The sequence below is a fragment of the Anarhichas minor genome, unplaced genomic scaffold (assembly GCF_050575085.1).
Source record: "Anarhichas minor isolate MPS153535 unplaced genomic scaffold, ASM5057508v1 ptg000003l, whole genome shotgun sequence".
Classification (NCBI taxonomy): domain Eukaryota; kingdom Metazoa; phylum Chordata; class Actinopteri; order Perciformes; family Anarhichadidae; genus Anarhichas; species Anarhichas minor.
The window spans coordinates 14,541,435-14,565,293 of record NW_027466449.1 but is presented as its reverse complement, the minus strand read 5'-3'; the positions used below and the strand labels follow the sequence as shown (position 1 = coordinate 14,565,293).

Genomic DNA, 23,859 nt, shown 5'->3' with positions numbered 1-23,859 from the left:
TGCTGACGTCTAGACCCCCCCCCCCCCCCCCCGGGGGTTGTTGCTGCCATGTGGCATAATCACACCAGCTTGCATGGTAGTCTCCACACAGATGACAAACTAATGAAATCCCGTCCAGAGGGAGTTTGTGTACGATGGTAATCTGAAAGCATCTCTAGCGGAAAGCCAAGCAGCCTCAGCTTAGACGTGATCAAAGAGATCCAAACTGTGCTGGTGTAGGGAGGTAGAGGAGCTGCACTAAAACACCGCAAGAAACTCGCCGGTCAACAGCTGTGAAAAGACGGATCCATAAAAGATAACCCTCAGAATTTATACTGGCGTATATCAGATAGTTGTAAATTTGGAAAGAAGCTGGGTTTCATCATCATCCTTGCCCTTGTTTTGAACCCAAGTCTGAAATGTCAGGTATTTCCTGGTACTGGCACTGTTATATTGATCAGTAAGTCACGCCATATTTGTTGATTTGACTTCTTTTCGCCAATGTGAAGACAATCTCTGGAGTCGAAATGTGGAAATGACTTCCACACTGCCTGCAGTGGCACACAGAACAGGAACCCATAACCCAGACGAATGTGTTTTCATGCATGTCCTTCATGTCAACGTAACCAACAGCAATCTGGCTTTATGGGTGGAAAGAGACGCATCGGGCCAGAGAGAACAGAATCAAGTCAACATGACTGAGAGTACACGCCAGTCCACAGATACAAGCCCAACGCGAGCCTCTCCCTTGAGAGATTTTTTTTTTTCTTTTCTTCTTCCCCACTTCTGCTTTGGTCGTGCCGACTTCAAAACGTCCTTTGGGCTTATGCTCAAACACTACATGTGCAGAAGAACATAGAGCATAAGTCTGCTTTTGCAGCATGCACACAGATGCTGTGGGTCATATTAAGGGAGTGACAATACCAAAGGCAACATTTGGTTTCAAGGTTTTCCTCAAAGCTTTAATCTTTTCTTTCCATGTTCAGTCAGTAGCCTACTGGGTCGCAACAATTAAATGATAGTAACCATTAAAGTGAATGTGATTAACATTTTTTTTGTCTGTAGGAGTAACTCATTTTACAGATAATATACAGCATGGTCAATCAAACGACCGCTATGGCTCCACATATGATATGGTGTGTTATGGTGGAGAGTAACAATACAATAGATCCTCTTGTGCTGTGAGGGGAACATGATGCCAAAGGGAGATGAAGCCAGAAATGACAGGAACATGAGAGCGTGTTGGTACCTAGTTATACGTGTGGGAGTAAACATGAGACAGAGATTTATCTTAACTCAAAAGCATCAATGAGCACGTTTAAGCAGGGTATAATAAATGACAAAAAGGCACAGGGTTTTCTCACTCCTCACAGTTTTATACAAGTGTCCTCCAATGTGAAGCCATGCGATGAGAGACGGATGGATGTCTACAATAAGGCTGGCAGATTGAGAGCACAATACATACTGCCTGACGCAATCAAAGGCAATACATGTTTGTATTTTTGCTTTGCTCGCTCCCCGGTTGAAAAGGCAAAAGTAAAAGTACAAACAAAGCAAAAAATAAACACCACATGCACTAAAAGATCTCAGTTTCCTTCCCTCATATTTGTTTTTTTGTTGGCAGTTTCTACCTCACCCTAATGATAGATAACAGCTAGTGTGAGTGGCATGTGGTATTTCCTGCCATTTGTTGGGAGCAGGCTGCCATATTCACTCTGTGACACATTGGGACTGCACAGTGGAGAATGCCATTCACTACTGCAACACAGCTGCATGCACTTCTGCTGAGCCGTCAGTGCATGCAGCCTCTCGTTACAACTGCAATTTATGTTGCTGTGTAAATAATTAAAGAGCTGTGTTTGTTCTGCAGCAATAAAGAACACGCGGAGAGTCGGTATCACAGCGGGAGCTTTTTTGCCTCGAGGATCTTGATCGACTTTCAAGGAATGTGATCATTGTTGCGTCTTGGTGGCTTTCTTCAGTAGGATCAGTGCGATGAGTGGGCGAGAAGGTGAGGCACAGGCTGCCTTATGGGATCTGAGAAATTGGCAAAGTAGTAAACTGTATAGGACCTTGATGGATGGTTTGGAAGAGAGATGCAGAGTAATATTTTGGGAGGGGAAATCTAATTTTCTCAAAGCTACCTTAAGGGAGCACTGAACTCAATCAAACATAAATGTAATCAAACATGCCATCACTCTTTGTAGCTGCAGAGGGATCTCTCTGACCACAGACTTATAGTGTTCTCTCTCTCTTTCTCTCTCTCTCTCTCTCTCTCTCTCTCTCTCGTCTCAACACTCCATAAACAAACACACAACAGCCAGAGTGGTTAAGGTCACTCAGGGTTTATATTGAACAAGTGCATGAGGGAACCACTTTATTGCTTGTGTTTGATAAAATAATTGTGGTTTTATCTTACCGGCTGAAGGCTCACATTGCATTGGCAATGCAGATGTAGTTCTCAAACAAAATAAGGACAGTAAACCAAATGATGTAGTACTCATGTTTGATGCACAGAACTATGTGGTTCTGCAGCACCTGAGATAACAACATGGATAACAAGGACGGCATCAGTTGCTGGCTGACAAGACCCAGACAGGCTGCTGCTGTCGATATCTGCTATATGTGCAATGCTTTGAGCGCCTCAGCACCAAGCATACATTACATCTCTGGGGAAAAGTGAACCATGGCAGTGTATTGATTAACGGGCCCTCCATTTGTACAACACTACTAGCACTGAAGCTGCCTTCAAAGCTCTCTGTAGGCGCGTTTGGAATATGCTGACAACTAGGCGGTCCACGGTGATTGCTTTCTCAGAACAATGGTGTTGTTTTTGGGGGTCCACGAAGTCGGGCGGCCACAGAGGCTTGAGCCACCGGGTCCCCCACCGTTTCACAGTCAGAGCTGCCCAGATGGGACTGGCTTTGACTGGATTTGTGCATGTCTGAGAGCATGTGTGAAAACACAGGGGACGGAGGGAGATGTGTAATGAAAGCCCATTGGCTGGACAAAGGGTAACTCAATCTATCAGGAAGTGTCATGGGGGATGTCATGAGGGGAAAAAAACACTTCAGCCTACAAAAACAACACTTCATGAGATGGTGTGTCCTCTTTAATCAATAATTATCCTTTTTTTGTGTATTAGAAGATAGCCAAGGCAAATATGGAAAATCTAAATATTTTTGAGGATGATCAAGGAAGAAAGCTAAGCACAATCCACTACACACCTGGTAAAGACAGCTTCTTCTTCTAAAATAGAAGGGATGTGTTCTATGACACACTTGTAATATAAACGACTAAAAAGCATAGCTGAGACGTGTCCGGTGTAAATATCCTGTTAGCATGTGAAATGCATTATAAATGATTTAGGCACGGTGCATAAAGGGACTTAATGCAAATTGTGTTTTTCTGACCAACTTACACAACTGGTTTGGGTGACCATTGTTTTGCTAAAGAATACACATTTCAGTACATGGCTGCTGTGTAGATATAACCAGTGACCATTCACTTCCATCAAAGGCTAGCTACTTGGCCGGCAAACAACAGGCATGAATCAGACATTATGTTGGCTCGAATACTTGTTATGTAATCATAAAGCCAGACTTCTGATAAGACAAAAATACATTTTCCTTTCAATTTAACTCGATTTGTAGTGACATACTATCAGGTTGTAACTAGGACATATATTTCCCATACCAAATGTTCTCAACTCTGCTAGGTTTCATCATCTATGATTATACAAGTGAGTTATGGAAGTTTTCCTATAATGTGTCTATCTATATGCATTCTTACGTAATGAAAGAAGAATATTTACATGCTTGTGAAGCTGACACAAAAGCATGTTTACCAGTCATGTAGCTCACCTTTTTTCCCACCCCAGGGACAAGCTGTAAGCGATATCAGCCAAGACAGACAGACAGACAGAAAATCTATGGGAGGGGGAACTGTGCCTTAAAAAGGTTAGTTCTAACAGAGGGACAGAAATAAAGACAAATCCGTCTTCATTGTCCTCAGTCCTTATAGCTGCAGTGGGCCCTTTTAATGGCGGTTTCAGCTCAGTGGCTGTTTCTCCCCAAACAAGGCCGCACAATGAAAACAGATTTTTAAGAGAAGGATTTGCTCAAATTGCAATTTCCCGAATGCAGCTGCATGATAAATAATGTTTACCAATGGCCAATTACCATATCAAGGGATATTACAGGCTGAAGTGTAGTTGTGTGGAATGAATAGGAGAGGAAAATGTTCGGAGGTTCACACAAAGGTCTCTTCCATTAAGGATCAACAAGTTATAAGAGACCGGCAGGATTATAGGTTCCGATTCCTCTTGCAGATCTTTCTGTTTGCTGATGGAAATGTGTCAAAAGCAAAATTAATCCAAATACAATGACTGCCTTGGCTTTCAACATTCATAAATAATAGCCCTGCTTTTCAAAATAATAGATGACACACTCAGTCGACCTCCTCATATTTCATGGCCGATTAACACGTGTGGGTCCCACACCACACATTCATCTGTATCGTTAACCAAAAGTATATGCTTTGTGGCTTTTGTAATCTTAGGCTGCCCACATGTACCCGAGAAAATGCTTTGAATAACAGATTCTCATTGATAGAGATCCCAACTCCACGGGAGAACTATCTATGCATTATTTCCTTTACTCTCACTGATCACAAGTGGACCTTTAACCTAGTTTGTATAACATCAACTACAGCAGAACAATGAAAGACATTACTTCAATAACTATTTTGGTAAAGAGCTGGGAACCTTAGAATACGTGGCACATTTAATTCATAATTTCATTGGAACTGGGAAGTTGGAATTTCTGAGTTGCCAATGGGAAATTTCAACTAGAATGCCGCCTAAAGACAGACGTACCCGACCGACCCCGACCTCAAAATTCAAGATGGCTGCTCCACGCATCAACAGTAAAAAAAGTTGTTGTAATATGCTGTTAATTAGCACTTTAGTGCAACCTTTGTCTCATTAAATCAGTCATATATACAGTCCTGTCCATCTCCTATGTGAACATGTTGCTACGGTGTTTGTATAGTAAAATATTGCCATAATGTGTTGTTATCAACTGGTATTGCTAATCATAGCTCACCTGGCTGGAGGAAACCCCATGAAGTTTTCTGACTTGTTGTACTTTAACGCAGTCAACTCGGGTGTGACGTCATTCCCAGCTCCTAATTCCGATTTCCGAGGTAAATAGAACGCAGCGTGAGTATTGATAAGGCAAGGCTATGACTTTGAGGTGATTGATTTTGGTTCGGAGAAAAGGTCATGTTTAATGACTTGCAAGTGCTTCATGCCAGCTTAGATCCATTCCAATATCAGGCCGGTAAATATCAGACAGAACACAGTTTAATCAAAGTGAAAAGGGATTGAATTAAGAGCTTTTTCCCCCTCCAGATATTACACTGCAGGTAAAGAAACTACACTGTCCCCACACAGTATGTGATTTGTGAGCTGTGGATCGATTGCAAGAAACTTTGCACAAATCTCTTTGGCATATTTGGATGATACCGATTTCCAAACTGTGTCAACACGACTTATGTTACAGAAGGTTGTGAAAGTATGCAGGGCAACGAGCTCCAGCAACTGCTGACAAAGCCTGTGACAGGCTCTGGAGCTCAGTGCTCCCTGGCTTGTTTCTGCATGTTGGAGTCAAAAAAGTAACTCTTGCTAAGACGTGCTTGTTACGCAGCTAAAAATAGTCACTGAATAATTAAGAAATTACACCTCATCTCGCTCTCTGACACCCATATATTAACACCTCTTTCATATCAATCCCAGACTCTTGCTCCAACTTGACTTATTTGTATTGTGCCATTTAGTTCTAATAACTAAATGAAGTTGCGGAGGACAGCAAAAAGTTAAAAATATTCTCACTCTGGATGGCAATGCTGTCTACCGTTGCCGGTATCCTCTGCTGGCCTCACCTAATTTTACAATCCTGCTCTCTTTCACTAAAATTATATCTGATGTGTCCCTGTGAATGTAGCATAAGACTTGATTTTTTTAGTCACCCCAGAAATGTATATTAGTGAAACAAATTGCAATGCCAAAGTAATGAACAAAGAGATAAGAATGAACACTTTTATAAAACCAAAAAAGCAAAGCCTACATTCAGTTTGTATGTTTCCACCCTCTGCATGCAGAACCCCGAGTTACTGCGACTTACACACATGAGTTAATGAGGGCTGGATGATATCAGTAAAAGCTCTCGAGCCACCAAAGAAGGCACAGAAAAGTTGATTTGATAACCTTTCGACAGGGACCACTTTAGTCCTGTTGTGCACACACGGTACAGAGGTACTTAAGGAGATACTCATTTCACTTTCCTATTAACTGCCAGTACCCTTGTCTCCGTCCTCCACCCGCAAGTATATTGATTCGTCACAAGAGTGGGGCCTCATACTAGGCTAAGATTGCCTATGTCTGGATTCTTTGACACTTTTTGAGTGGGGACTGTTCCCGTCTGTGATGTGAGGGATGTCATCAAAATATACTTGATCTACTACAACACAGATCCATTGGCTATCTAACACTGTGCTCACTATAGCTTTGCTTTGCTTTGTACTGTGATGTTTACTCAGCTCTGGCATTTTGTTCTCACTGACTTCAAAGCAAAATGTTGCAATATTAAAAGTTGCCATGTGATCAGGCCTTGATCCATATTTATTTTGTTGGTTCAGTAAATGTGTCTGTCCACCATCCTGAGACAACAGATGTGTTATGGCCCGTGAGTTGTGACCAGACGGCAACCTCTGGTTCTGCCAAGTGAAGCCAATGTGGAAGTGTCTTAAAACTTGCATTCTCTCTTCTGACCAGCAGGGGGCGACTCCTCTGGTTCTAAAATTTAGTCCGATAGCATAGACGTCTATGAGAAAATGACTACTTCTCACTTGATTTATTACCTCAGTAAACATTGTCAACATGAGTTTATCGTCTCAATCACTAGTTTCTAAGTCTTCTTCAACACAGCATGATGTTCATTTAGTAAATGATGGTCCCATTTAGAGTAAAATAAACCATAAAGCAGAGTATGCTTTAGGGCGGGCTTACTGTGATTGACAGGTCTCTGCCGCTACCTGAGCCGTGTACTGCGTCTCTACGTCACTCCTCCGCATTCAAGATATGGTAACTTCCGTTTACCGGTTGCAAAAAGTCAAGATGGCGACCGCCATAATCCAAGATGGCGACGTGCAAAACTCGAGGCTTTATAACGGCGGTCCACAAACCACTGGGTGACGTCACGACGGCTACGTCCACGACGGCTACGACCACTTCTTATATACAGTCTATGGTTGTGACTGACTCTAAGAAACAATACCGAATATACCTGCTTCATCCCAAAAGGACTCTTTCCCCAGTCTTAATTAGTGGGTCGTCTAAAATCAGCGGGAGTCACACACAGATATCACAGACTTTCCATCATACCATTGCTCTATTTATGAGCCTCCCCATACACCAGCACTACTCTCCAGGGAGGTCATTAATTTGCCTCTATGTCGGTGCTATGTCCCACAAAAAGTCCATCAGCACTTGCAGGCTGCTTATCTATAAAGATACATTTGCTCCACTAGAAATTATAGCCGTGTGTATTCTCATTAGAAAGACGTCATTTAATTACTGCGTCATGACAACTGCTGTAAGAAGCCCATAAGACAGATGACCCTCTTCATCTTTTTTTGGTTTCTTGTGTGTTAGTTTCAGACAGAATTTAATTATCTCTAACATGATTCACATTTATGTAACGTTTCATGATGGACTGCTCTGGAAAATAGGACAAAGCCAACTTATCTTTGTGGCATAGACCAGCGGCATAGCCAAGTGCCACGCATTGGCTCGGATGGACAATCAACACTCCACAGTATTGATTTCTTTTCTTTTGAATATTCTTCATTACTTTCCAACAGTGCAAGTGTACAGCGACAAGATATGCGGGACAGAACAAGGTGGACGACCAGATGTTTTCCAGCGTCAATAAAATGGTCTCAAGATAAATGTAATGCATTCGATGACTCTGATAACCTCGGGCTGCTTCTTGTGTGGCTCTTCACTCCCAGCTCCTGTCTCAGCATTTATCAGAGGACCACTATAGTATAGGCTCACCCCTTGACCTGCATGAGCTTATATCGTGCTTTTCATTCCAGGCATAGTGCCACGGTGGCTGTGAAAGGTGTTTAATGAACTGTCTTGTAGGAAAGAAGGTTGTGCTTGCCCATCAGCACTCATCCCTCCTCCCTGTTTCTGCATCACTTTCTTATTTACTGCCATATCGCTGTGGCTTTTCGCTGAGCTAGGGAGTTTTTGCCCAAATTGGAAAGCCCTGGAGGGGTGAATAGTCCATCTGTGAGAAGATACATCGTTTGTTGGGATTTGCATGTTACAGAAGAGAGTGCGAAGAAGATACTTGCATTTAATCCACCTGATTTTAGACAACTAATTTGTCAATGCACAGACTGAATCACATCAGAGAAAAAGGAAAGGTTTTGTTGACGTCGAAAGCAAAATTGGATAGATATAACAATATCCTAAAAATATTTTGGGTGAACAACATAATTTTGTCTATTGGTCTATAACAACCGCCACTGGTCAATGGCTCTTTGTTGGAAGCCCTGGGGGTGTGTTAGATACATTCATTGTTTATTTATTCCATATTGACCATTCTGCACATGAACAGGAGGCTTAAAATAGAGAAAGAACTGTTCATATGTATTCATAAAAGTTACTGTAATTTACTAGTTTTATCAGTACTATTATGTATTATGTATACTAAGTACATTGTAAGTCAAGAGAACACTGGGGACATACAAATAAAGGCAAGTTAACAAGATTTATAATGCCAGCCTTAGTCTGTGGCATATATGCTTGCCGGCTAGTAAACTCGTTTCAGTGTGCTGCTGGCCAATCCAAACGATCAGAGGAGAACCATTTTTATTAAATCGCATTTGATTTGCGAGTTCAAGAGTCGTCATCAAAATATTAATTCTACTGGAAGAGAGAGGGTTTATAATGGAAAACACAAGTTAAGTCTTTTTTGACGTATATTTGGCAAATAACAACACACATCTTTTGATCTTACTGTAATCATCCGTTTGGCGGCTCTCTGAAGGAACTCTACTTTATACCTCATAGGAGAGCTGTTTTATGTGTAGACAGGGGAAGGGGGAAAAGTGGAATAACATCATAAATATGTAATAGCCACTCTATAGTTGAATGGCTTTGCACTTTCAGTCTGGGCTCCTTCCTGAACATTTAGGTAAGGATCATGAAAAGGACATACAGTAAACACCACTACTCGAAAGGACTGTTTGCAGATGCTTTTCAGGTGGTCCATATTCCTTTAATATGTTGCACACTTCATCGTGTCACATTCCCATGGGGAGACCTTCAAAACAGTAAAGTGACCCATATTGTCTAGAAATATGTTCACTTAACTATTTCGCTACCAGAGAAACAGCCTATCTTGAACAAACTCACAAATTGCAAAGAGGTTTTCGATTACCGCAGTGCAAAGCAAACACAATTAATGCAATGGTTTAAAGAGCAGGAAGTTGCCTGGAGTGAAGTGTTCCCACATTTACGGGACTGAATTAGATCAAAACGATGTTTGTTCCCTTGCAGAGTTTAAGGCATGCGGTGCACATTCATCTTTGATGAGATCAACACCAAGAATACAGTGCCCTCATTCGTTACATCTGACCTCAGGACTGTCTAATCCTGCAGGTAGAATTAGTTGGTGAGTGATTTTAGTTTTAAATGTAGGCAGGAAACGACAGAAATACCTTCCGTGCTGTTTTACTGCAGGTTCTCCACTGATGGCATTAATGAAGTGAAAGCCCTATCGTGTTTTCTTTTCCTCAGGCTTTCCGCTGGGGTTTACGTTTCCCTGCTGATACAGTTTTATATCAAGAAGCACTTGAGCCTGGTTTGTTGGTTTACAGGACTGAGCTCCAATTTCTTCTCTTCACATCAATGACAACACTTGTTTACCTTGTTCACTTGGGACAAATCTTCAAAGTTGCATCCTGGATTCAATTTTGCTCGGCTTTTTAGTTTGTCTTTGTGAACAAAACAGCTGTGCACCAGTGGTTTCTCTGACCTCTATTTGTTTTTAATGCTCCCTTTGAAATGAGCCTTCTATTCCCCCCTCGAGCCACTTTCCTCTGTGGGATCCTCTGACACATTTTACAAGTTTACCCAGTTATGAAGGTGAAACACTGGCTGATCAAAGCCTGTTGGGAAGCTTCATGAATAGAATATGATGTCTTAGACACACACAAATATTTGAACCAATATAGATACTTTCTCCTCATTAGGCAGGTACGGATTTCACAGCAGTTTGTTTGAATGTGTGCATCCCTAATAAGTTGGGAACAGGTGAGATGAAACATTAAATCAGATCTACTGTATCTATTCTGTAATTATAAGGCAGCTGAAAGACTTAAGAAGACGGAATGGAAGTTTATTTAATGTTCTACATATTTTATAGCTCTAATTGAGTTTGAGTGCGTATACTTTAACTAACCCACATAGCCTCACCTAGCCTGGTACAGTATCCCACTGTGTGCATGACAAATGAGGAAAAGGAAATACAAGATCATTTGGCTCACATTTGCGGATTAACACCCACTTGGAGAGCCAGTTATTTTGAGGAAAAAAACATAACGTGCTGCCTTCTTTGTAGAGGTTCAGTATTATTCCATAATATGACACAATTCATAGAGGATCAATCAGCAAAGTCCAGGGCTGAACGGCACCATTTGATGATGAAACTTCCAAGGTTGAATGGCATGAAGTCGATGGCAATTTACCTAAATACATACTGAATCAAATGTTTTAGGGGCTCCTTAGAGGCACAGTCGTCATTAATTGACATCTCATCTTTCATGCTAAAGCATGAGTCTCTCTCGCTCTCTCTCATCTGCCTTTTCCTCGTCTTGCCTGACTTGTTTCCTGAAGCAGAATAAATAGTGGTGAAAGAAAGCAGGAAGGAGTGGAAGTGAAATTTGGGACACACCCTCACATAAATCCGATGATGCCATAGTTTTGAAGTGGCTCCCTGTGGTCCACCTGCAGGGAAAACTCATCTGAATTCCCAGTCACTTCAGATGATGATGTCTTCATCTATTCTAGATTAGATGAATAATGTCACTTAATACAAGGCGGAATTATGATGTATTCAAGGAGTCCATGCTTTCATATTAACAGATGGATCAGCTGTGTCCTGTATTTTGCAGCCGTCTGCCACAGTGTATTTTCAAACCACGACTAGGGGACACCACAGTCAGAACATTTCTGGTTCTACAAACAGGCTGTTAAACATTAAAACCCCTGATAAGAATCTTTTTTTCTTTTGCATAGAGGATTTTGAGTCATTCTGCAGCCATGCTAGCAGCTCTGTGAGGCTATACTTAGCATTTAGCTCATTGGCTTCTATAAAACTAACCTCCTGTGCAGCAAAAATGTAATGAAATGCAATACTTGTTATTTGCTACCAGCTTAGTGCTTGCCTCTAACCCAAAAAGTGAAACAAGAACTTTTTCTTCGAGAAATGGATCCAAAAATTGGAAAACTTGCTATAAAGAAAAATATATTTTTTCATGCAGTCCTGTTGAATTACAAAACATATCTCCTGCTAACTTTCCAACACAGACATTTTATGAATTAGAATGAATTTCACGGGTATTATGCAGGAGGAAATGGAACTGGTTAAATAAGCCGCATTTGAAATAAAATACTGTAAATGAGCCTATTTGAATGTGTAGGAGACACATTTCTTTATTCTAAACATGATATTTCCCATCAGGTTAGGGTGTATGTTCAGGAAAATGTGATTTGATGTGAACTCATTATTTTTAATTAGCTCCATCCTCTCGGCCCCGTTATCACCAGTTCGACCGATAACACTGCTGTCTGTCAACACGTGTTTGTGCCTGCTGCTGAGGATTATGGCTACTGCCAGCAAACCGGAGCCCCAAATGCAAAAAAAAACTTTAATGAACTGGCTTGGGCTGGATTTATTTTAGGTCATAAATCAGTGACACAGAAGAATGAATCAGGCATGTAATTATACAAAGAAGTTGTGAAAAGGCCTAGAGGGGGGGGGGGGGGGGGGGGGGAGAAAAAAAACAGCCACTGCTGCAGCATCATTGGTTCGACCCCTGGCTGCTTCTGGCGTGGCTCTATCAAACTAAACTGGCAGTGCTCATTGATGTGAAGCATTGCAATAAAATTAATGTGAAATTCTTCAAGAATTCATGATTCGTATGGAGAAACAACGAGCAGCCCGATATACTGTACTGTAGATGGGTTGGGGACCACTGACCTCATGATGTTTAAGACACTTTTAAGATTGGCCTAGATCGATGAATAAATGAATCTGACACAGCGTGCAAGACTCATTCCGAATATTCCCCAGAAAATATTAAATCCATTCATATCCCATGGCACTGTCGGGAATTTCCCTTTTTTCCCTTCATTGATGTCTTTTGAACCAATGCAGGAGAAAATGTGCGTTGCCTGGGGAGAGGAGACGAGGAGGGCACCGGTGCAGGGACGTTGAATACAAAAGAGATTTCCATTGTGTTAACCGCAGACACATTCAGACATTTCATTATATTTCACTTTTATTAATTATCAGTTGTGAATCTCCAAGAGCTCTCATATAAGACTCTGGCTTTTCATAGCTGTGTGCTACCTGATAAAAATCACTCGTGTCAACATTTTGAGCTTTTTTTATAAGCTCGATGTTGGCAGACACAGATCCCTCTGTTATTTGATTATAGTAGCTGGTCTACAAGGCTCCATCTGTCCCAAAAATCATTTCAACCGCTCTGAAGTTAGCGTAAACCATAAACAATTCGAAATTTTATCCTTTTACTTAGTTTTTTCTTCAGAAAAAAAGACAATTTAAATGATAAGGAAATAAAGGTTTGTATTTTCTTGGATTAAAAGATATCTTGTCATTGGTAGTTTTTCTGATGTATTATTTCTCACCAACACTACATTTGTTCGAGATCACATGTGAACCTTCGATCGTTGGCCGTTAGCAGTGCTACCGTCGTTACAAGCGCTTTCAACACAAAGTTGTCGTTCAGAATGCAAAATTATCAGAGATCAGAAAAAGCATAAAAGCCGATGTCCTGTGATGGTTAACGTTAGTGGTCCGTTACACCTCTCGTTCTAATGCTAATTCAATATAATCAGAGGGTGGATCAGTGAAACGTGAGCATTAATTGCACTTTTTTTTCCTTTCAAATTTTGTGGTAAACAAGTACATTATTGTTTATGCAGTGATTAATTTATCACAAATGTAATTTAGTTCAAATCTCACGACATTCTCAACCTTTAGTTGAGCTCATTTGCATGTTTAACGCAAGTTATAATTCAATTTGTAATGAGATAATTAATCACAGTTGCCACTGTCCAAATTAATGATTGCCACAGCTTAACAAATAGAACAACAACCCTGTGTAGGAGCAGCATACATTGGCTTTGGGAACAGGGGATGAACAATAAGTGCCAGGGCACATCAAATATTTAATTCAGCCGCAACATTTTGTTTTGTTTTTGCGGAGGCAAAGTATGAAAAATGAGCTACCTATTTGTGACAAAAGGTTTAAAATGAAATGGAACAGCCCACCCCTGCACGATTGTGGGGGAAAAAAAAAATTTAATATATTGCCTGTCTGTTCTCTTTTTCCAGAGATACAAAGATTTATGCAAACCCGAACAATGCAGAAATAGCTGTTAGCTACTGTGTGTGTGTGTGTGTGTGTGTGTGTGTGTGCGTGTACAATTGAATAAACAAACTATGACAACAACAGTTGTGTAAACTGGTAGTGTACATCATATCACATCCAGGGCTTTCACAGCTGCAGAACTTGTAAATCAGGTCTTGGAACACTGAGGTTGAAGTGGCCTGAGGATGTTTGGTGCCAGGATGCAAGCTGATAAGTGAAACTGCCGATAGTTTCACTGTGGAAAATACGGTGGAAGTTACACATCACCCAATTAATCAGTTAAGCTCCAACTCTCCAACGTGTTACATATTCAAATTTGTCTTGAATGGCTGCGGCTGTTGCTGGGTTGCCAGATCCCTGGCTCCTCTTGTCCAAGTGCCTTTGAGCGAGACACCGAAACCCAAGTTGCTCCCAATGAGCAATGGTAATGTGTGTGTGTGTGTGTGTGTGTGTGTGTGTGTGTGTGTGTGTCAATGGATGAATGAGAAGCAAATTGTTAGGTGCATTGTCCATTAAGGTAGAAAAGTGCTATATAAGTGCAGTCGATTTACCATTTAAATTCTTGTGTCATAATTACAGACACTTTTAAATGTATCTCTGAGGCTCATTTGCTGAAACTCAATGTAGAACTGCAGGAGCAACGGTGACATGGCAGACATCACTGTTAACGGCAAGCCACACACTGCCAAAATCCTTAAGTAGTGTACTTTACACAACAGTGAGGACTAGGAAAGCATGTCGTAGGATAGTGATAAAAGCAATAAAAGCACAGAGGAAAATAAATATATAATTTCTGCAGAAATATTAAAACAGGAAATGAAATGTTGAGCATTTTCTACCTAACTTTTTGTGTGCTTCAATGTCATGCTCTCTAAAAATTCCCGCAGAGTTCAGCTTGGCAGAAGATTCATCGAAGTCCCGTATTTAACATACAGCACGTAGGAACATCTGCCATTTCTGTAAACATAACTGTCACACTTATGGATCTAAACAACATGCGTGCCAAAGGCTGTGAGAGGAGAGGGAAGCAGGGAGTCGTTGATACGTAGCATGTTATATTTAGCGTTTCTTTGTACATTCATGAATACAGAATACTGCTGCCACTAAGATTGGCTGGTTCGATTTAATTATTTATTTTTTACTTTTACACATTTTTGAACTTGATGGTGGACGGTAAATACAGTATAATGCACGAAGCAGCAAACATTTCATTTCCGACATAGCTTAACTCTCATAGACACAGACTTCCATGCACACTAAACATTCAGAGTCACACTTTGGTGGAGTTGTCAGTGGACTTTCACTGGGAGCAGAGCCAAAGTGTTTTTAACACAGCTCTTAATGTCTCTGCTTCGCTCCCATCCCATTGAGAACAATAAAAGCGTTTGTTGACGGTAATGTCTCACACTTTCTGTCTGTCTGGGGCTTTAGAGTCTCCTGAATCCATAAAGAATTGAATTTTATTAAGAACACTAAAGTTGAGGCATCAACACTGCTAATGTTGTGCTGCTAGCCAACTAAACCTGCCAACAGAAGGGAACAAGAGTGCAGTCTTGCTTCGGCGGTGTAATTTGTGCTCTCGAATCACTAATTTGTGCTCTCAAATTAGTGATTTGTGCTCTTGATTTAATATTGTTACTGCCGTGAGACACCTGCTTTCAAGCTCTGCCTCCCGCTCCCTTGCCGCCGATACATAAACCACAAAGCTAAACCATAATGAAAAATATCCAGTAGCCGTAAGGCTGCCTCCTCACACAGGACCACGCCTGAACGTCGAGCTTTTTTCCCACATCCAAAACTATTTGTGCGGCCATGCCAAAATCCCTTCTTAACTTTCTTGAACGTTAAGTTTAGCCTCTTTCAGACTGTGAAGCATTAGCAGGATCCATACGACTGTCTCCAAATTAAGAATGGCACCACAGTGATTATTTCATTAACTATTTATATTGTTTTCAAGCGTATCCAGTCAAATCTTTTGGAATAAAGCACTCAGCCCTACTGGACAAAGAGACACCAACAGATGTGCTTATGTTACCTCTTAATATAAACTCAGTATCTGCGCCCTACTTTACATTGACTCCAACAAGCGATTCAGGCATCGTGTTTGTGATGGACATTTAGACATCTAACAATGCACTACAGTATATCAGGCTACAATTCCACCTGATCTAATTCATATTCATACATTTTTTATGTGGTGTGGAACAACAAGACTTGAGGGACGTCGCTCGCTCTCGCTCATTCGGTTGTAGTAGTAACAACTGTTCAAGTCGTTTGTGTGTAAAAACCAACTCAGCTGTGCGTAACAGAGCTCAGAGCGGTCAATATAATAAAAGAGCTCATGCTGCACACCGCTATCTCTCTCTCTTCTGCACATCAGCGAGCACTGAACTTCAATTTACCAACAGTATTCATGTTTCATGTGATATTTAAGTGTACACTCTCTTGGAAAAGCTGTCTGGATGAAATGTCTCCAACGGGACTGGGCATACAACTCGACATCATGTAACTTCATGCATATCAGGCTACAACGTCAGCTGATATATTGTTTTCAGACTATTAGAGGTGCAGTGAAAACAATGTCGTGGTGCTCACCTCCTTTAGCAGCCACAGAGATGAAGCCTGCGCTCGGTGCACTCATCCGGTAGAAGTTCTTTATTAGAAAGTAGAGAGAGGCTGTATTTTTTCGAGGTCAAGGGGAAAGTCAAAAGAAAGTATTGATAAGGCTTGGGGGGGTTCTTTCTAAAAAAGTCAAAAAAATAATTAAATATTAGACAATATTAAATAGAGAGTTGAAAGAAAGTAATTGCAGAACACAAACTATTATTTTTAATTAGGGACACTGGCTGCCCTGAACCCTGTTAACGTGCAGCACTTTAACAGGTGTAAAGCTGGTTATTGGTTATTGCTGTCAGTGAGTGGCGTTCATACTTTATCCATGTACAGCGTGCACAAACATGGATGGAGGTTTGCATGCCGTTAGTGGCTTCTACTGTATTGTTGGAATTGGAGTTTTTGGGGCGATTTGTTTTCAAGTCAATATATTTTTTCTAATTGTTGTTTTTTGTCACACGGAAACAAGTGGCGAAAAAGCGACGTCATTTTTTTTGTGGAACAAGGTTCACTTTTCTGAGTTTTTGCAACTCAAATAAAGGCATCAGCCAATCACGTTGGGCGGAACAATATTCAATATTCAAAACGTTCACTAGTGCACAACAACACAGAAGCTCTGTAGTCAAAACCAAGGTGGTAAGAGTTATTCACTCCTCTCAACCTTAACAAAGGCACCAACATACCAGATCCACTTCTTCCTTTCACAATAAAAGCCCTAGACACATACACTGCGTAATGGTTTACCAAAGGAAACTCAAATTCACTCAGAGCATTTTTTTAAAAAGGGAACTCAATAAATTAGCTCACAGTAGTTTAGGATATACGACTAATTACCTGGGTTAGTCACTCCTCTGCCTGCGAGATTCCATTCAAAACCTGTCGCAAATTTGCATCACTGCCACTGTGAATAGTTGTGATGCTGGTGTATAAAGGCCTTTGGAGTTTAGCTTCATACTAGTAGAAGGACATGTGGCAGGTGTGATGGAGAATGTTCCCTGTGCTAGTACATTTCTACTGTGACTTAGTTTATGTGCCTTACTACATGTGGTTGTGTGCCCGGCTGAGTGGTGGCGGGACCATCGGGGGTATTTCTGCCTTTGCTTTGATAAGAGGAAGTAACCAAATGGGGGTTGCAGTTTAACCAGAGAATGTTCAGGTGTGAAGATTCCCAGAGATAAGCAAGGTTAATAAAGACAGCTGTCTTTTTTAGGAAGGGGATGACTGGAGGGGTCAATGGGGAGCTTGAAACTGCTGATCAATTGTTATAATGTAATTACCTGATGTTTCAGTATTCAGTATTATAGGACTCACTCGGTATTGTATAGTTTTTTTCCACCACACAGGTCAAAGCAAAACAATTCTCAAGAGGCTTTTGATTTATAGAAGAAATATTAGAGTGGTGTGGAGGGAATGTTGGAAAATATGAAGTTGGCCCTGATGATACTTTGCAGAGAGGGGGGGGGGGGGGGGGGGGGGCAGATCCTTGGCCCGAGCATCTGTGCAGAGCTTGCATTGTTCACTTTAGTCTCACCATATTGATCTCAGTAACAATGGGTTGAAAGACCTCGATGCGCTTTATGACTCAGCACATTGGTTCTGCAGTTAGTCACATAACCTGCTGTTGTTTTTTTTGTTTTTTTTTACTTGGCAGAAACGAAGCGTCTTAAAGACACAAACACTGAAACTGTTGAATGGCATAAGATAATGAAAATAAGAAAGCACAGAACAATTCTCTCCAACACAATAGTTTGATCAATCAGCATCATTGTTTAACTTACTACTGGGGGAGAATGGAAATCTACACCGTGGAGATTCACTGACCGTAAATAGTTTACGGTGGCACATTTAGGACGAGAGCGGGTTTTAACATTTTTGAAACTGAAACTTATCTGATTTCATCAAACTTAGCAACTCTGTGATCCTCCAGCTGACTTTTTTAAATGTTTCCATCGAACTAGTTTTGAACATATAAGGGTCCATAATGTGTATGTGATGGCTACATACTATATAGTGTACAGCATATAATAGTAAAACTAAACTTTATTTTCTCATTCATTCAAAAATCTCTCTCGATTTCCAGCTTCTACTCCATCAGTTGACTCTGGCCGATCACTCTTAAACCAAACAGATTTCGCCACAAACAACAAAAATTTGCTGTCAAATTTAGAATAAAAAACTGTTTTCTCGTCTTATGTCAGTTGCCATCACATCAGGGCCCAAGGTTCCTTCCACATCAGAAGTCCCGCTCCTCATCTCATCATATTATTATCATATTATTTCTGTAGAAAACATGGCATCACTACCCCCCCCCCCCCCCCCCCCCCCCCTTCCCCTAAATATGACTTTGTCACGTTGGAGTTGAATCGCCAAGGACTCTCCACAATTCTAACTCTACTGTGCACCATGTAATCAATGTAAAAGTTCAGTCTAAATGAAGTCTCTCCTGATCGAATTGCAGTCAGTTCATGCAAAACTTTTTCTTTCAGCTTTTTTTGTTTTTAAATAGATGAAATATATACTTCAGCCAACATATTTGCAGGAAGTATTTACTGGAACATTTCCAGAGCCTGACTAAAGCTTTTCATTTCCCCCCCCCCAGCAAACAGTACAGATGTACAATATTTCTGTACAGTTCTAATGAGCATCATTACTCCTGCATTGATACAGTGCCAAATGAGCTCATTGAATTTTTAAAAAGGCACAGTTATTTAAAGCAAGCGATTTGAACGTCAAATCTGCATCATAAATCTGCTTGAGACTCACATTACAGCAATTAAGCATATTTCCCAAGCCCATTAGCAATTAAATGGATAGTGTTGGGGTGCTGGTGTGCAGAGTTAAGAAGTTCTATAAACTTGAGGGGGGGGAGGGTGACGTAGTGAATTGGTATATTTTATATATATATATATATATATATATATATATATAATTGGTATACTCTGTATGAAGTGATGGGGTCACAAAGCGCTCTCAGCAGACTCAGCAGCTCAGCCTGAACAGATGGTGAGTGCATACAGCTTCACTAAAATACCTAAAACAACCTACTAAGATATTTACCACTGAATCGCTCTGCGAGTATAATGAGCCATCTTGTATTCCACTGCACAGTCCAGCTCTCATACGTCAAACCTCCGCCAAGATATTCTCTCCTCGCCCGCATGTGGGATATTCTCTGTTCACAACACATCCTGTCTTTATGTTTTCCTCCCAATCCCCATTTCTTTTGATTCTCTATAGGGGGGGGACCAGAAAGCGGGCCTTTGCTGAGGAATTTAATTCCTGAGTCAGTGCTGCAGAAGTGACTGCGTTATATTAGAGGAAGCAGACTGTTCAACACTATCGCTGTAGTCCACTGAGCAAGAACTCTCGCCAACACAAACACACGATAAGCCCTGTCTGTCCCGCTTTCTTGACATAATGCTGAAATTGTGTGATTGTTGTAGCAGCGAAAAATCTCTCAGGTGAAAAATACAACACAGGGGAGCTCTCCTGCAGCTCCCACTTATTTGGCAGATATGGGACTCGACATGTCACGGGCATCACCTCAGTACACGACAGCAGCAGAATTAAAAACACCAAGAAATAGAGAGAGATATTTCCAAATCAAGGGGGGAAAAAAACATTTACTTGGATATTTTTCATGCATTGCATGATTTTGCTGACAAAAGATTTTCTAAAACCATCTTTCAATTACTAAGCTACTAAACCACATGATACTTTATTATTCTTCAAATTCAGCGACTGGACTGAATTTTACAGCACACATTGTAACTTCAAACAAAGTGTTCTTTCGTCAGGGCTTTTGGAAAAGGTTTTGAACAGCTACTGTAATACACAGCGATAACAGGCCCAGAACTAGCAGGTGCGGTCATGTCTATCAGCAGGGATTCCTGAGGATATGTTATCTGGGTTTGTAAAAAAAAAAAAGCAATCCTGCTGCTGGATGCCATGGGAAGTAGATGCCAGAGATTTGTTTCTATACATGTGCTATCACCTCATATTTTACATAGCATACTTATTTCGCAAAATTGCTAAATATAACCACATCTAACACGAATACATTGAGGGTGCAAAGTGATCATTTCCACTGTGCTGCTGTGTGCTTCAGAACATTGAAAGTCTAAAATGAGACATTATTAACACCTTCGCACAACACATTTTCTGATTGCTAGATCCTCGCCTTATGACGTCAAGGCAGTGCAAGAAAGAAAAAAACGAAACGGGTTCACACTTTTACTGGTGACAAGAGGGAGAAAAACGGCGACGTAACAGTTCTGCCTGCCGCCGTCGACGCATAATTAAAGTGAACAAACTTTGGGGGGGTCAGGTGTGCCTCAGCCTGCCGCCGTCACCAGGTGTTAAATCAACAAGTTGTGTGGACTGCCGCCAGTCGGCATGTCCAGGTCAGTGTCTCTAAGAGTGTCCCACGGGGACGTGTGCAGGAAGCGTGTCAGCCTCCAACACGGATGTCATTCAGTGCTCACAGTTCACGAGGCAGAGCGATTTGCACAAGCGATTCCTAGATCTAAACAAGCCAACCGATGCAGAAATGCTGCGAGCAACCCGGCACAGTGTGATGGCCCGGGACGGCCGGGAGCCATCAGCGCGGGAGGCTGACATGCAACATGCACGCGGTCCATTAGCACACACAAGATAACCTTTTCTGCCTTTTGCGCCTCCTCTTTGAAAGGGAATCAAGTTAACAAGGCTGCTTTTGAATGGCATGTTTGCCGCATCACAAGTCACTACATATGAAGCCACGCCTGCGCTGAAGCACAACTCTAACATATTACAATAAAAAAAGGACTCCAGGGGACATGTTTTACATTCATTTACTGTATGTTGTGCACCAGGCTTTAACCGGAGGTTCCTTGTTGCAAAAATAAAGTGTGTGTGGATGTGCGTTACATGAATTGTTGAGCTGTGGGTCGTGGGCGCGGATTGAACATCTGTGCTCCTAACACAGGCGTCAGCGACAAGCAGGGAGCTCAGTGGTAGCAGGATCAGTGCAGCTGACCACTGTAAAGGCCTCCGCTGTGTGAGGTGAGGCAGAGAGGAAAGGGACCGCATCACTTCCACAGTCAGTGGAGTAAATATTTGTAAAGTACAGTGTTGGTGGGTAAAGTCTACTTGGATGTGAGGCTACTTTATTTTTCCGCCACAACGTAACCTTTTTAAATTGAGATTTATTCAAAGCACATAACAAAGGGCGTCCGTCTTCTTAGCTAAGTTTTAATTGATTTCAAAGTGTTTTTCAGTGTCATATTCAGATTATCTGTCCATCGGCACCTCCCCCCATCTCTGTGGGGATGCTCAAGAGGTGACAGTATTTGTCAAAATCCCCAGAGCATGCTGAGGTGCCGTGACAAACAGTATTTGGAAAGGAAGAGCAACATTTCATTCAAGTGTCAGTCATGAGATGAAAAGGCAAAGTCCTTATTTATCTTTGAAAAAAATGTGTTGCTCCAATTCAAATTATATTGAAAGAATTCAGAAAAAACAAACAATGTATGGCATCGGAGGGAGTTGGATGTGGATAACTGGACATTTAGGAAATGTCCAGATGATTCCAAAAACTACGCAATACTAAGTACAATTTTTTTTCTTTCATTTGTCGACATTATGTTCTTTTGTTTGAGTTTACTTTAAGGACGAGTACTCTGCTATAATACTGAGCTGGACATGCACATTAAAAGATGTTCACCCACTGACTCTGTTGTGGTTTAAAGCAGCTGCGACTCAGCCTTCTACATCTACTGCCTGAATTCATTAACCCTGGAGAATCAGGACCAAAAAAAATAATATGCATTAGCATGAAAAGTGTGTCCGTATTTGAAGTTAAACCATGAAACACATTATTGAAGGTCATAAAATCTGCTCAGTTTACTTCTAAAGCGTGCTGCACAGAAGCCAGAGGAAGATCACAGAAGCTATAATAGACATAAATCTGGAATAACTTGAGCAAGCAGAAATTGAAATTTCATACCAACTAAAACCACTTTCCCACTCAACAAAAAACCCACTAACATCTGGATTTCTGCCTTCAGTGGAAAATTACAATGGCTCTGCAGTAGTCACGGCTTTTTATCGGCTCCAGCTCCGATCGGCAGCGATGGAAACATGACACCAGAGTGGAAGCGCTTATTTTCTCCCCCTTTTTCTGGTGAGATATATAGAATAAATTAAATCAACAGGGATTTGGACAATTATTATAATTAAATGAATGTACAAAGAACCAGACTCCAATCAGACAACAGTCATTTTACCTCACTGATCATTAAACTTCATTCAAACTCTGCAGAAAGCAGGAAAAGAAAAACAGAAAAGCAATGAACAAGGAGTCTGTTGCTTGTTTTTTGCAGGTTTTCCCAATGTTAAAAAAAACAACCTGCGTACCTGCTTCCTTCAGAAGCTGCCTCCAAGCAGAACTCTGGAAATTGCCATCTACAGCAAAGCTGTTTTCATATCTCATTAATGGGTTTTTTAAACAAATGTATATGAATATGAGAATATTAATTGATAACTATATCAAGATTGTCTAAAGCAGTTACAATCACTGCAATAAGCTTGACTTCCTTATCTTCCATCTTATCAAGTTATCTCTTAACAGTTGACTGATTTCTAACTGTTGCAGGTAACACAATGATATTGAATCATATTTATGTTTTTTCTAGCCTTTCACATGAAACAATAAAGGCTTTGTGATGTCTAACAAGAACACTGGGTACTAATGAAGCTCCAAAGGCAGATCATTTTGTGCTTTTATGTGTTTCAACACCGAAGAAACCTCACATTATGCTCGAGACAAGTGTGAATCCCATAGCAGCTTAGTGTTGCTCGACTGGTGGGGAAAGTATATTTTAGCTACAGCTAAGCCTGTGATCATCAGGACTATTTAAAGCAACAGCAAGCCAACTGTGGAGGGTGAACAACAACCCAAGGAGCAGTTCAGCAGATGTTAGGTGCCATATTATAGTCATGCTTTTGAACATGAAGCTGCAAGGAACCGCTCCTGCTGAACAATGTAATGCATTCAACACAAAGTAAACCACATCTCTCTTCCTCCCCTGTAGATCCCTCAGGTGAGCTACGCCTCCACGGCCCCGGAACTGAGTGATAACACCCGCTACGACTTCTTCTCCCGGGTGGTGCCTCCAGACACCTACCAGGCCCAGGCCATGGTGGACATCGTCAAAGCCATGCGCTGGAACTACGTCTCCACGGTAGCCTCCGAGGGAAACTACGGAGAAAGTGGTGTTGATGCGTTTATTCAGAAGTCCCGAGAGGACGGTGAGTCTTCTCTTCAAACATTCCTTCAAGCGTCCCAGAGTTTGTTCAGACTGATGTGAGAGGGGGTTCCCGCTGTGAATTTCCTTTTGAGAACCATCGAGAGGGGTTCCCTGTGATTGGACACCTTTAAACATCCGCCAGTAGGCAAACTCTCGTTGTAAACAAATCGATTCATTTGAGAAATCAAACTATTTAGGTTGGTGCTACATTGGATTTGATGAG

At 41.2% G+C, this 23,859-nt stretch overlaps 1 protein-coding gene across 1 annotated transcript in view; it reads left to right on the top strand.

Moving 5' to 3' along the window:
* The window catches only part of LOC142957667 (metabotropic glutamate receptor 4-like), a 110,144-nt gene that overhangs the window by 35,140 nt on the left and 51,145 nt on the right, over positions 1-23,859 (top strand). The window contains exon 2 of the mRNA XM_076099621.1: positions 23,421-23,637. Coding sequence (XP_075955736.1) covers positions 23,421-23,637 — 217 coding nt within the window. The remainder of the gene's footprint in view (positions 1-23,420; positions 23,638-23,859) is intronic.